General features: G+C 36.7%; 1 protein-coding gene across 4 annotated transcripts in view; it reads right to left on the bottom strand.

Annotated features, from left to right (window-relative positions):
• LOC129275930 (uncharacterized) overlaps positions 1-13473 on the bottom strand; it is a 50739-nt gene that overhangs the window by 14511 nt on the left and 22755 nt on the right. For 2 of the 4 annotated variants that reach the window (XM_064109777.1, XM_064109780.1), the window contains 4 exons: positions 10086-10146; positions 8477-8639; positions 6648-6702; positions 3240-4025 (listed from right to left, as the gene is read on the bottom strand). In XM_064109777.1, coding sequence (XP_063965847.1) covers positions 3240-4025; positions 6648-6702; positions 8477-8639; positions 10086-10146 — 1065 coding nt within the window. Of the gene's footprint in view, positions 1-3239; positions 4026-6647; positions 6703-8470; positions 8640-10085; positions 10147-13473 lie in introns of all 4 variants that reach the window. The other 2 variants (XM_064109779.1, XM_064109778.1) reach the window with 1 other exon arrangement.

Genomic DNA, 13473 nt, shown 5'->3' with positions numbered 1-13473 from the left:
AAATCCTTAAAAGAATATTAACCTTCAATAAACTACTTTAATCTTTTTTATTTCTTGTTTTCATCAAAACAAACTTGAACTTGAACTTAGCCTTGCAATTAACCCCCATTGACAGAAAGGAAAGTCTGTATTTATGTATTTCTAATTTCATATGCTTATCAAAATGATGTATATTGTTGGTGATGTTAATTTGTTGGTGATTATCAAGAAAAAAATATAAAGAGAGAAAAAAACATTGTGTCAGGGTGGACTTTCCCCTTTAAAGTGTAACCAATTAAAGAAATATCCAATTACTTGGAGAAGCTAATCAATTCAAACCTCCAATCCCTCTCTTACCAAAACCTCTCTTACCAAAACCAATCTTGCGTATTACCACTGTAATTTCAACTGACCCTTTAAAATTAACACACCCTATGCAGTTATATAGAAGCAGTGATTAACGATGAATGTACCAGCCAAAATTGATGAACTAACTCCCATCAAAGCATTTCCTGTCTCTTTTCAACAAGGTCATCTTTATCAAAGGGAACATAGAATTTCAACTTGCAGCCTGGTCTAAATTTGGATTCCAGAATGTCAATCACACAAATGGAATTGAAACTTGTATTATCAAAATCACATAAAGCACATACACACAGTTTTATAAAGTTTGTGCAGAAAAATGTATCGAATATTCACACGTAGGATAAATAATTCTATGAATATTTATACTGGTTTGAGGGTAATCGGCTTAAATCCACTAATAATTAATGCTTGACGAATAAAATCAAAACCATATTTCATGCTCAATGTCACTCGAGAGATTAGTTGTTTGAATGGAAAAAATTAAGCCCTGTCCATTTTAAAACAATTATTTAAAACCAACTTGACTCTTTGGAAATTTTTAATCATACTAAATGATTTTTTTTTATATGATATGATGTAGAAAAATGATAGAGCCTATGAGACAAGAATATTTTTTAAATGTTTTGAACACAACATGTGTAGATCAATACGTTTAGCTAGTGTGAATGAGGGTACACAATGTGTATGTCCCCAGTTAAAACAATTATATAAAACCAACTTGACTCTCTGAAAGTTTTCAATCACATTAAATGATTTTTTATATGATATGATGTAGAAAAATGATAGAACCTATGGGACACTCAGACAAGAAGAATTTTTAAGGTTTTGAACACAACATGTGTAGCTCAATAAGTTTAGCTAGTGTGAATGAGGGTACACAATGTGTATGTCCTCAGTTAACAAAGATCCTTCAGACCAAAGGAACCCTTTATAAAGGTTTCCTAGCAGCATGGAAAAACGGTTTGTGAAACTGACAAATACATGAGTGATGGTACATTGCCTGCTTGAAGAAAGGTGTGTTTAGGAGTTACAGGCAAAAAGGACTCCATGTGAATTTCTGTCACAATAAGTGCACCATTATTAAAAACTTTTTTAATATTTATTTTACTACAAGGCAATAAAAATATTTTATTTTCATTTTCTAAATAAATCCTGATTCGCAGCTCTACTATATTTGTCATCTTTATAGATCCATATTTCTATTTAAAATACATAATTATAAAATTAATCGGCTACACTTTCTTTTTAACCTGACAAAACTTACTTATTTATAATTTGATTAATTTTGGAATGATGAAAATACTCTTTGTATAACTTTCATTTTAAATCCGTATACTTTCTTTTTATTCTGACACAACCTGCATATTTAAAACATGAAACTTTCAATTTTGTTTTGGAAATTCAGCTGCTGTCTAAACTAGTGTGTGTCGTGAAATTGTGTCAAGGCTGATTAAACAAGTTTGTTATAACTTATTGGGAAAACTGGGAATTTGTGAGTTTGTTTTTTATCCACTTTGAAAAAGGTCCAAGTCACTTCCTATCAAGCACCTACAATAACAAAATACGAAGGGTGTTTTGCAAAGATTTAGGCCTAACAAAAACTTGCACTTAAATTCCCAATTGCATGTGGTATATAATACATTATCATCTATACAGAGTGTTTCAGCGATGCATTAAAAACGCGTATTTTGTTGCCCGTGCAGTATCAAAGCGTATCCCTAAAAAGGACAGAAATCCGATGAATATCCCATAGGCTCCTGTACAAACTTTGTTATTGAATACGAGAGCATATTCAACAGTATAGTGCGCATGCGCGAATGAGTGAAATATACAACGTGTACAACTATGAAACAATGCGATACGCATTCTAAATTCAAGTCACATTTGATCTTACGAAGTGATGATGCCATATTTATGTGATAAGACTTGTTCAATCAAACTTCTACCTCTTTTTTGCAGGGGGGGGGGGGGAGGGATAGATGATAATAATTATATTGGATGGCTTTATATCATGGAATACCAGAAATATTCCACTCATCTGCGATTCTTGGAATATTTTCCCAAACTCTTGGAATATTTCTGGTATTCCATTTTGAGCCATCCAATATGATATAATTACCGCATTGGTAAGGTCATGCCCTTGAAATTGATGCTTCTGCGTGTTCATCAATAAAATTGTATGTTGGATATCATGTGCGCATTGGTACTAAACAGGACTTCAAGTCAGATTTAAATCTATGTGAAACACCCCCAAGAAGCAAAAGATTTGAGCTCTAGGCGTACTTGTCAAAGGAAGGATATACCGGTAAACTGTCACTTCATTTGCTCTACATCCACTTTACCTACTCTCAGTCTGGTATTATCCCACATGGTCTAATGATAATTTGTCAACGACCTATTTGGTGTACAGGTCATTTAGCCCATTACCATTTCATTTCATTTCCAGTTAGGTTAAACTCATTTTTGTATTTGATCTAACACCACTTAGTCTATATATGACTACATATGTTTGTAATATTTGACTACATGTAGGTGCAATATAATAAGTAGAAGTCATTGCACCTTATTCTGCTCTACGCTTGGGATTCATAATTTCTTTCAGTTTTCAATTCTTACTTCCTGCCTGTGCCATATTTGTCTTAATAAGGTAAATGTGGCTGGACCACAGGCCTCTTAAGATAAAGAATAGTTGTGGCACATGCATTATGAAAAGAATAAATTGCCTTCATCTTGCTGAAGATTCTAACAAAATTGAAAAGTGTGGTGAGTTTTGTCACATCTAGTTATAGCAATGTCAATGTGCACAGGTGAAGGATGTACACTGTTAGAGACATTAAAAATGATACGGACCCTCTCCCAACCAAGGAAACTAGGAAAAGAAAAGGAATATTCACCTTCTCCTCCACCATAGGTCGGATGCTCCATACCAGACTGATATATTCCATCTTCCATTCCTGGTTGGTATATAGGATCCCCTAATCCTCCTTGATAAATAGGATCCTCATCACTGGCGCCCTCGCCTGACTGCTGTGAGGATCTTGTCTCCATACTGCTCCCATGTGTTCTATTCCTATCCATCTCACTCAAACTTTCATCCTCGCATGAATACATCGTCGACGACGACTCCTCATCGTTGCCCGACATATACGTCGGATCCTCCATTTCGTCCAACTGCGACGTCTCCGCGACATTGTTAGCGTTTTCCGAAACACTGTTCCCGCTAAAGGCACGACTGTTATCCATAATCTTATGACTGTCGCCTGAGCGGATGTTGTTGTTGATTGGCGTGAAGTTCTCGATCTTCGACATCTCCGACGACGTGTTGAGTTTCGTGAAGAGCTCTTTCTGTAGGGAAGAGCGGATTTCTGTGCTGAAGGCATTTTGCGAGATATTTGATGAGTTCGTTGATGCGAGAGATTTGTTGGTGATGTTTGATATGTTCGAGACGGTTGACAGGTTTGAATTGTTCCTGGCTGGGAGGGGTGGGGGTGGGGCAGCTGGAAGACTTGGCTTATTGCCCTGGGGGTGGTGAGGGGGTAGTGGTGGTGGTTGATTCCTGTTTGCGAGGTATGGTCTGGCCGGTAGGGGAGGCTTCTTACTCCTTCGGGCGGCTCGCGGCCTCAGGATCACCTTGGAATCCCTGACTCGTAGATCAGCCTGGTAAATCTGGAACAAAGGTTCTGAGGAATTCAAGAGAGACAAAAAAACAAAATGATTTAATGCTGTGTGTTGTCTTTCATTGACTGTGTTATATATAAATAGCTAGTCTTAAAATATACCTTTTGAGATATTAATTAGTAATACAGTGATAAATTAGCTTATAATTTCATTTGCGTAGAGAAACTAAAATATTTTTAAAGAGGAAAGGTACCTGTTTCTGTTTCGCTGCTTACATAAAATGACACGATATCAAGTAGTAAATTATGTTGATATAATTCAAATGGGCCTATATTACAAGACAACACTGCCAGGAATGATGCATTATGGGTAATGAACTTGGCTAGATATGAGTAGTTGAGGACTAGAGGTTCATGGGGTATTATGGCGGCTAGTTTGTTTGCCCTTTAAATGTTTGTACAAAGAGTATAATAAGACAAGAATCAAACAAACCATCTATGTATGCATTCAATGCTTGATTTGTGTGAAGATCTTGAAATCATAAAGGAAATCAATTTCAGATATGGGGGAGGGGTACATCAGGTGGAATCCTGGGGGGCGTCATGGTCTAGTGGTTACTACTCTCGTCTTTCAATCAGAGGGACGTGGGTTTGAATCCCAACCATTGTGTGTTTTCCTTCAGCAAGAAATTTCCCCACATTGTGCTGCACTCATCCCTGGTGAGGTGAATGGGTACCCGGTAGGATTTATTCCTTGAATGCTTTAGCGCCTATACGGCAGCTCAGCTACAGCCGGGGTAATAATATGATACCAAGTATCAAGCGCAGTAGACATACCTGCCAACCTTTGATAATAAAAAATCAGTATCAAAGCCACGAGGGCCCCGAACGGGTCGCGCGCGAGATGGTTTCCCCCTCCCATGGTAGGGACTCTGCATTTTCTGCATGTAAAATTAGCATTTCTCTACCCCTTTTAAAGCAAATTTACCCTATTTACCATACCACAGGATGACCTACATGTAACGTTAGTCTACTTATATGTAATATAATATCATTTGTCAATTAAACATTAAAACAAAGGTCTTGAAGATATCACGTTTGTGACAAAAAATACACCCAGTTTCATTCAGGTGTGATTTGTTTTCATTGAAATCTATATAGACTTAGGAATAATTTAATTTTTTAATAAATTGTGATGCCCTCTATTGTTGGAAAGTTTCTGGAAAGATTCTCTTTTTAATCAGAAAAAAAATAATTTCAAGAATACAATTGAGTTTTGGGCCAAGGGATATTTTGTATCATTAATTCAGATTCAAGTTGGCCTACTGTATTAAAAACTGAGTGCAAAAAAATCTAACATTTATTTATCATTTATATCAAGTCTATCATATGCATCAAAATAAGCCAAACATTGTCATCTTATTCATGTTTATATTTCACCACACAGGAGTAGTGACTGAGGACAAGGTTATATCATAAACTTTATTAGATAAGTGCTTGTTGGCATAAGAAAGCAGATTTTCAGCCATGACAAAAACGGAGCCGAAGCTTACGGCGGCATACGCCCGACCCGCAACCACCACTGCACTTGCGGTGCGCCGGTGAGACTGGGAGGCTGAGGCGCAGCAACTCGGGCGCCGGGAGTTTAGGCAAGCGAAGCAAGTAGATTTGGCGTTCAGCTCCGATGGCTCAACTTGACTCGAAAGTTGATAATTTTATTTCTTTCTCACAAATTTGACAATTATTCGAAAAAATAAAGTACAGATCAATTTTAACATTGCGTAGGGATAGATCTAACTTGAGTAACTGCAGCAGAGCCTCCCCATGTGCACGGCGCGGCCGGCCGAGCGGCCGGGTAATTTAAGCAGCCGGTCAGCAGACTCATCAATGATATTACCAACACACTCTAGACAACAAAACACGACTCATTCACTAACTCATTCCACAATACAAAATCATCCGGCGAAAAGGGCAAAACCTCGAATAAAAAGTGAAATTTTCTTACTAAATCACCATATTTCGCGTCAAAAATATCACCATCGTTAATTCTATACATCGTAGTTAGGAAACAAGGGGTCTAAAAAAGTGAATTTTTCACGGTTTTTCCGATGTTCGTGGATTTTGAAAACGTGTCCTCACTGAAAACTGGCACTTTCGCGAGCCGATGTCAGCCGCCATTTTGTTCCGGAAGTCAACGCTAATATCGGCCGCGCGCTGCTCGTAATTTTCACATGCAATTGCAATGGAACTGTGCACTTAGCACTTAGCCGTGCGCTCCAGTTGTTTATGCGTTAGTCGTATGTTACAGCCGCTTATGCGTTAGTCGCATCATACAGCCGTTTCAATAATTTCAACACTATATTGATTGACCCAAAAATCGGAATTTCGGTTTAAAAATTCGGAATTCGGAATGGAGGCTAAAAAATCGGTATAATTCCGCCAAAATCGGAATGGTTGGCAGGTATGAGTAGAGTATATGCAATTAATTTATAGAAGCTGCGCTATATAAATGGACCATATTATTATCATTACTATACCCAAATTTCTAAAACAACAAACAATTGGAAATTGGGAAAGCTATCTTTCTTTTCAGGTGCAATAATGCAAGCTCTTTCAAAGTTTGATTATGAATTTGAGAAAATATTTTCTTAAGAAAACAAAAGATTAAACTGAAGGAATGCTTACCTTTACCGACAAATCTAGAAGGTTTTCTTGAAAATCCACTTGATGAAACCGGCAGCTGTAAATGCATAAGGATGGATGTAAGTCAAAAATTAGAAAAAGGATTGGCAACGTCAAATAAACATTTGATGTTTTCTTTTAGCTCAAATTCACAAAAAGAGGTTTAAATTAGGTGGGGGTAGAAACCACGAACTATGAAAATTTTGATTTATACTGATTGCTTTCACTTTGTTTACTTTTATGGCTTTATTCATAATTACAAATACACGTAATGCCATAAAAGTCAACAAAGTGATTCACAGCTTTCTTATTTCCGATCAAATTTTTTTCAACTCATTTAATGTTTTCTTTTAGCTCGAATTAACAAAAGAGGTTTAAAACTACGTGGGGGTAGAAACCATGAACTATGCAGATTTCATGACAATAATTGTGCTTATTTTGGCGAGTACACTGATAAAGGTCCCAGAGTAAATGCATGCTTTTGGCAAAGGGCACTAAATTCAGCTTGGATGAAGCATGATAATACAAGAAATCCACACAGTCCATGGATTTGTACTCCCTCCTAGTTTAAACCTCCTTTGTGAATTCTGGTGGCTGTTTCGTTAAGCTTTTTGTAAAGTTAAGAGTGACTTGAAGAACGACTGGTGATCCTTTCTTGTGGTAAATGATCTTCACCATTAAATAGTCATCGGCGATTATTTAGCGCATAAGAAAGGTTCACCAGTCGTTCTTAAAGTCGCTCTTAACTTACCAACAGCTTTATGAAACACCCACCTGACCTTTAACTTTGTTTCTATAAGACATCAGTCTGTACCTGCCCTTCAAACTCTTCTAGCAGAAAATTGAAAAATAAATCATTCAACGTCAAGGTGTCTGCCGAAGTCAAGCTTCCCTATCTCAGGAACTATAATCTAAAACTACCACATTACTCTGATGATTGACAACATAATTAATTCAAGTCAGGGCATAAAGGTGAGACGGCACATGCCGACACACATGTGAATACACTGCTCACTGTTTACGTCTATGAACTAATGACTGGAGAAGTGGCACAAGGTGTTGAAATAATTTGAATACATAAGCATGGCAAGTTCACTTGGCTTTATTTTATCATTGTAATCTTTATTTAACACTTTAGCTATAGGAACTGGATGCCCCATGTAAAAAAATATCAGTACTCCAAGGATTAATTAAAAGTTCCTGGAAAGAAATATGTAGCCTTTGTATGATGGATCCAAGTAACGCAGCCTTACATGTACAATGAATTAAAATTATTCTATATTCAAAGATATACTATCCATGATTTGTGACAGTTTTCAGATAGAAATGAAATAGATATTCTGAATATGAAAGTATGCAAAAATGAACCTAAAACAAACTAATAACATTAAGGGTGAATTAGCTCCACTGAGCTACATGTATAAAAAGAAAAGACCATCATGTGAAAAAATTAGATGATCGAATTGATTTTGAAGTAAAATTTTATCTTTAAGTCATATTATACCTATGTCTTTAAGAAACAGTGGCAGCAGTGGGATTCATCATTTTAGTCCCATACTTTAAAAAAATCATGTGTTCTTTCATCTCTATATTGATACATACAGAATGCAGTGATCTGGAATAGAGCGTTCCCAGAAGTAGACATATTGGAGGATAAAACAATGTATTTTCCGGCTTAGCAAGTTGTAGATGAATCCAATTATTGACATGATCATTGTTATGGTCTGATGCACAGGTTGTCCCATAAGCCCGCCATGTGACGTCATCTGTAACTACTCTACACTTCAACCAAATAAATCTTATACAAAGATGGTTCAAGTACTTACACTTGCCTTTTCCAATGGTTTCTTCATGAGAGGTGGAGGAGGCGGGGCTTCTACCGGATGTGTTATCTTGGGCGGGGTCACCTCTAACCCGGGTAATGATATTCCTCCTTGTTTCAGCATCTTGTGCCCATTTGGGTGTGTTTCTGGGCTACCGGGGGCATCAAATGATCTGGTAACAGAACAGTATGGTTATTGAATTATTCATAATACAAATTAGGATGAGGAACGATGGGACTTGGTAATGTCGTGTGATGTGACATGCCGTATGTGATGTGATGGTGTAAGATGTATAGGCCTGTATTCTGAACTCTAGTTTAACTTAGACCATGGTCTCTGTGCTAAAATTATGGGAAGCCAAACATGTCACAATTCTTTAATATGTTTTGTTTCTAAGGTTTACTGTGCTTTTTCCTAATTCTTTAATGGTGAAGACAGTGGTCTTATTTATCTTTCCCAGACAGTTAAGAATAATTTGAGAATCAAATGAGCTAATAATATGAACCTCTACTGTTCGAAATGTTTGTCAAAATTGGCTATCCATAGTTAAACCACAGCTTTAGAACCAGAGTTTAAATCAAACCTGACTTCAGAATATGTTTGTGATATTACAGATCATAAATCCATGACATCATACTATTCCAGGGGGGGGTGAAACAATAGTTCACCCCCCTAAACAATAGGTTCACTGCTTTGGCTTTGATTTACACCAGTGTTACAGATTTACTGGCCACAACACTTGTGTGAAATTAGAATACATAAGATGATACTCAACTAAATTCAATTATTCACCCTTTACTCAAAACTTTAGATGGGCTTTAAGATTAAAGTTATAAGGCTTATCAATTTATTATTTGAAAATTGAATCACACATAGGGTATAGACAAATTTCCATTGCCCTCTTCGCAACACCTACATGTATCTAACTCACGCTAACAATCTGTATAATCTACATCATATCACCAACTGATCCACGTCAGTTCAATAAGAAATCAAGGAAATTGGTTCTAATTAGTTACCATGGTAACCAGACACTGAAGCTAGCCACGTTCACTGGATAAATGGTGATAGGTATAGGCCTATGTATTTTGTTGGGCCAGTGGCAGTGCTTTAAGCCATTTGATGAGTGTTAGGTTGATTAGGGAAGTTTGAGGACCGCGTCACGTCTGACGAAATCCCCCCCCCCCCCCTTTTCAATATTCTGATGAGTATGACTCCTTCTTAAGAGTTAATTTCTGATGCTGTTCTTTTGACAGGTGTGGTCTATAATCAAGTAACTAAGAAGAATCTAAGCAAGTGTATGGTTTCTGAACTTTCTTTCCCCTATTCATCTCCCTGTGACAGGGTTTACAGTCAATTTTCTACTGTGATCACATTTCACCAAATCATTAATCTATCACTTATCATATTTCTTATCTCCCCTAAGTGGTCTTTAAAGACAGGTTTCATTGTAAAAAATAACTTACATAATTGGTATAAGATTGTGTTCATTTCTAAATGAAATAGATGGAAGTTTACATTTTCTGCAAGGTATTTTGAACATAAATAACACACACCACTAACGCACATCATTCATGACTAACATTATCATAGTATTGATATCATGTATGATTCTTACCTATAGACTCCATTTTCATCATTCATCTGTGAATCAGAAAGATCTTGTATATCCAAAGATCCTATACATTTTGAAAAATAAAACAAATGAAAATAAATTTCATCTGTTATACAATTAGTTAATGGCTGCTTTGTACATTATTTGGTAGTAGTGGTGAATTTTTTTTCACCTGATTGGTAAGGAAGCATGAATGTCTGTAATCAAGCAACAAGAGGACCAAAGGCTTTAGGTCCTCTCCTAGAGACCTAGTAATGGGGATAAATGCCTGACCAATGGGCACAAATAGTTTCAAACCTGGGTCACAGGATTATGAGATGACTGATCTACCAACTGAACTATTGCGCCGCCTTTGAAAATTCAAAGAATCAGAAGACCGATGACCCACAAGCAACTGACCATGCAGGGGGCCATTTCATAAAGCTGCTCATAAGTTAAGAAGAGTGACTATAAGAATGACTGGTGATCCTTTCTTGTGGTAAATAATATTCACCATTAAGTGTTCATTGGTGATTATTTAGCACATAAGAAAGTTCACCAGTCGTTCATAAAGTCGCGCTTAACTAATACCATGGTCACATTTGCTCTACGGCGGCCATACGATGAGTCGAAAACAGCCGTTTTATTCATTTTTACTAAAACCACCTATATGTAAATCTGGTACAAACAAATGTTAAAACGGCTGTATTCGACTCGCCGTACGGCTGCCGTAGAACAAATGTGACCAAGGTATTACTAACAGCTTTATGAAACACCCACCAGGATATGAGTGCCATATCAGGTTTTGTTTTCAAGAGGATGTATTTTCAATGTCCAATGTAGGCAAATTACATTTTTTCCATGTGAATAATCAACTAAACCGAAAAGGTTTTAGACGGAATAAGTTATTTGAAACAAAACAGCAATACAAAAACATTGTGTTCCAAACCCTGACAAAACAACTTAAAAAAGAGGATATGACAAGTATGTCAATGTACATAAAAATAGATCATGTACCCATATGTAAATGTTAGCAGAAAAGCTGACAACTACACAAAATGTACTACATGAAAATGCAAGGACAGGGAATGTTACATAATCCTTATCTTAATATTCTACAAAACACATAAAAATCATAAAAGAGCTTGTTTCCTTTCTAAACTAAAAGAAAAAACATTGAAACTCACTGCTAATCATTTTGGTCAAATGATTCGTGAGCAGCGACAACCGCTGACCCAAAGTAGCCCACATATTGGAATCCGTTCCTCCTTCGGCTTCCATTGAAACAATGGATTACAAGTACGCAGATGCTCGAATAGATACACGATTGGGTCATAAAATAGCATTCCAGTGCAATGTCAATACTGCTCAAGCTCCAACTATTAACCAAACAACTGAATTCAACCTAACATGCAACCGGGATACTAAACAATCATTAACTTTTGACAAAGGGATGTCTGCGGTATGACACTCATGATTGGTTAAAACTATCCAACTGGAAGAGGAGAGAAGAGCTAAGAGAGGAAGGGATAGAGAGAAAGAGATGGAGGATTGAGGATACATTGGAGAGAGAGAGGGAGAAAGAGTGGATAGGTTGTTAAAGAAAAATGAAGGCTGGGTACTGGGCACTAAGAAAGGAGGTACATGTACATGTATGGGGGGAGAAGGCAGAGAGAGGAGAGAAGAGAAGAGATATATAGAGAGTGAAGTAGAGGGGAGAGGGATGGAGAAATAACAAGAATTAGATGAGAGGAAAGGAAAGGAGAGTGAGAGGATAAGATAATGAGGTAAAAATAGGGAAGAGAATGACTGGGGAAACAAGAGGGAAGGGATAAAGAGATGGGAATGAGAGACCAAACGAAACAAATAAACAGGGGGGTTGAAAAAAAGGAAAATACATTGTTAATAAAACTGAATACAGAAATAGAAAACTGGCAGCAGGAAAGTCCAAGAGAAAATGGAAGAAAGTTCAGGAGGAGAGGAGGAGGAGCTAGAGGAGGAGGAGGAGCTAGAGGAGGGGGAGAGAGGGGCATAAATAAATAACATGGGAGAGAGACAGTATAAGCATGAGAGAGAGAGAGAGAGAAACAGAAAGAGACAATGAAAATAAAAGAGTGAAGAGACCTCAAGTTAAGGAGTGTTGTATAAACAAAGGGAAAGAAACAACAAAAACAAAGCAAAAATCCCACAATGCTGTAGAAACTGTAAAGTCACATTTGATTGACCTCACTTCCTATTTGGTAGCCTTTGATCTTTCATGTTCACTTCAGAACTGGTGGGTGTTACGCAATTAAGCCAAAATAACTCATTAAGATCAGGCGATGGACACAAATAAACCGTAAACATAGAATGGTCGATTCTAGACGATGACTCAAACTGGTGATTTGATCAATTACCAGGAAAGTTTTGGATGAGTGGATGGCTGTTAAATATTTGCCAAGTTCATGTTTATTTGTGATACTACTACAATGATTCATCAAATTTACTAATTAATGGCCAGTTCACACACAAAAAAACCCAGGTGGGTGTTTCATAAAGCTGTTCGTAAGTTACCTGCGACTTTATGAATGACCAGTGACCCTTTCTTAATCAATGCCAGATGAAATCTGGTGTGTATCACTTACCAAGAAAGGACCACCAGTCGTTTGTATAAAAGTTGTTCGTAACTTACGGACAGCTTTTTCAAACACTCACCTGCTCAATGTTTTGTGTGAATGAATATAATTCTTGTAGGGAAAGTTTTTGCAAATCTTAGTCAATAGTGAAAAATGGTAGGAATAAAAAAAAATATATATATGTTTATCTAAATGAGGGACTACAAGAGAGGTTTCATGATAATTGCTCCAATGGAAAATCCACATTTAATTAAGTCAAACATATATTCTAACCTTAAGCCCAACCTTAATCCTAATCCTTGCATCATTCTGAAAAAAACCATCACAGGCCTAATCTAAATCCTCTGAGAATTACCCGATGAGCAAATGTTGCATTTCTGAAAGGGTATACACAAGAGTTTCTAAATTTTTTATGACCAATCACAATTTTACAATTCCAAAACTTTCTTATTTTTTGCTGACACTTGCTATTAATGAAGCTCTCATATCCCTTCTGCTAAGAACCAAGTAGAAAATTACAATGAACTTCTATTAATAAATTTTGATGGCATATTATAAGACTAATGAATCATCTCACATCAACTTTTTATTCATAAACTTTCCATATCCTTATCTATAACAGTGACAAGCACTAATTAAGGATACATCGCACCATAACAAAAACAACTGACTCATTGGGAAATTGTTGTCAATTTTAAATTTTAGTTCAAGGTGAAGCCTACATGCCAGGGCGTTAATACACATATAATGGTGGGGGGGGGGGGTTCAATAACTATCCTTTATTCTATACGTAATGA

The sequence above is a fragment of the Lytechinus pictus genome, chromosome 14 (assembly GCF_037042905.1).
Source record: "Lytechinus pictus isolate F3 Inbred chromosome 14, Lp3.0, whole genome shotgun sequence".
Classification (NCBI taxonomy): domain Eukaryota; kingdom Metazoa; phylum Echinodermata; class Echinoidea; order Temnopleuroida; family Toxopneustidae; genus Lytechinus; species Lytechinus pictus.
Note: the sequence above shows the minus strand (reverse complement) of the source record. Positions and strands in the feature narration are given on the sequence as shown.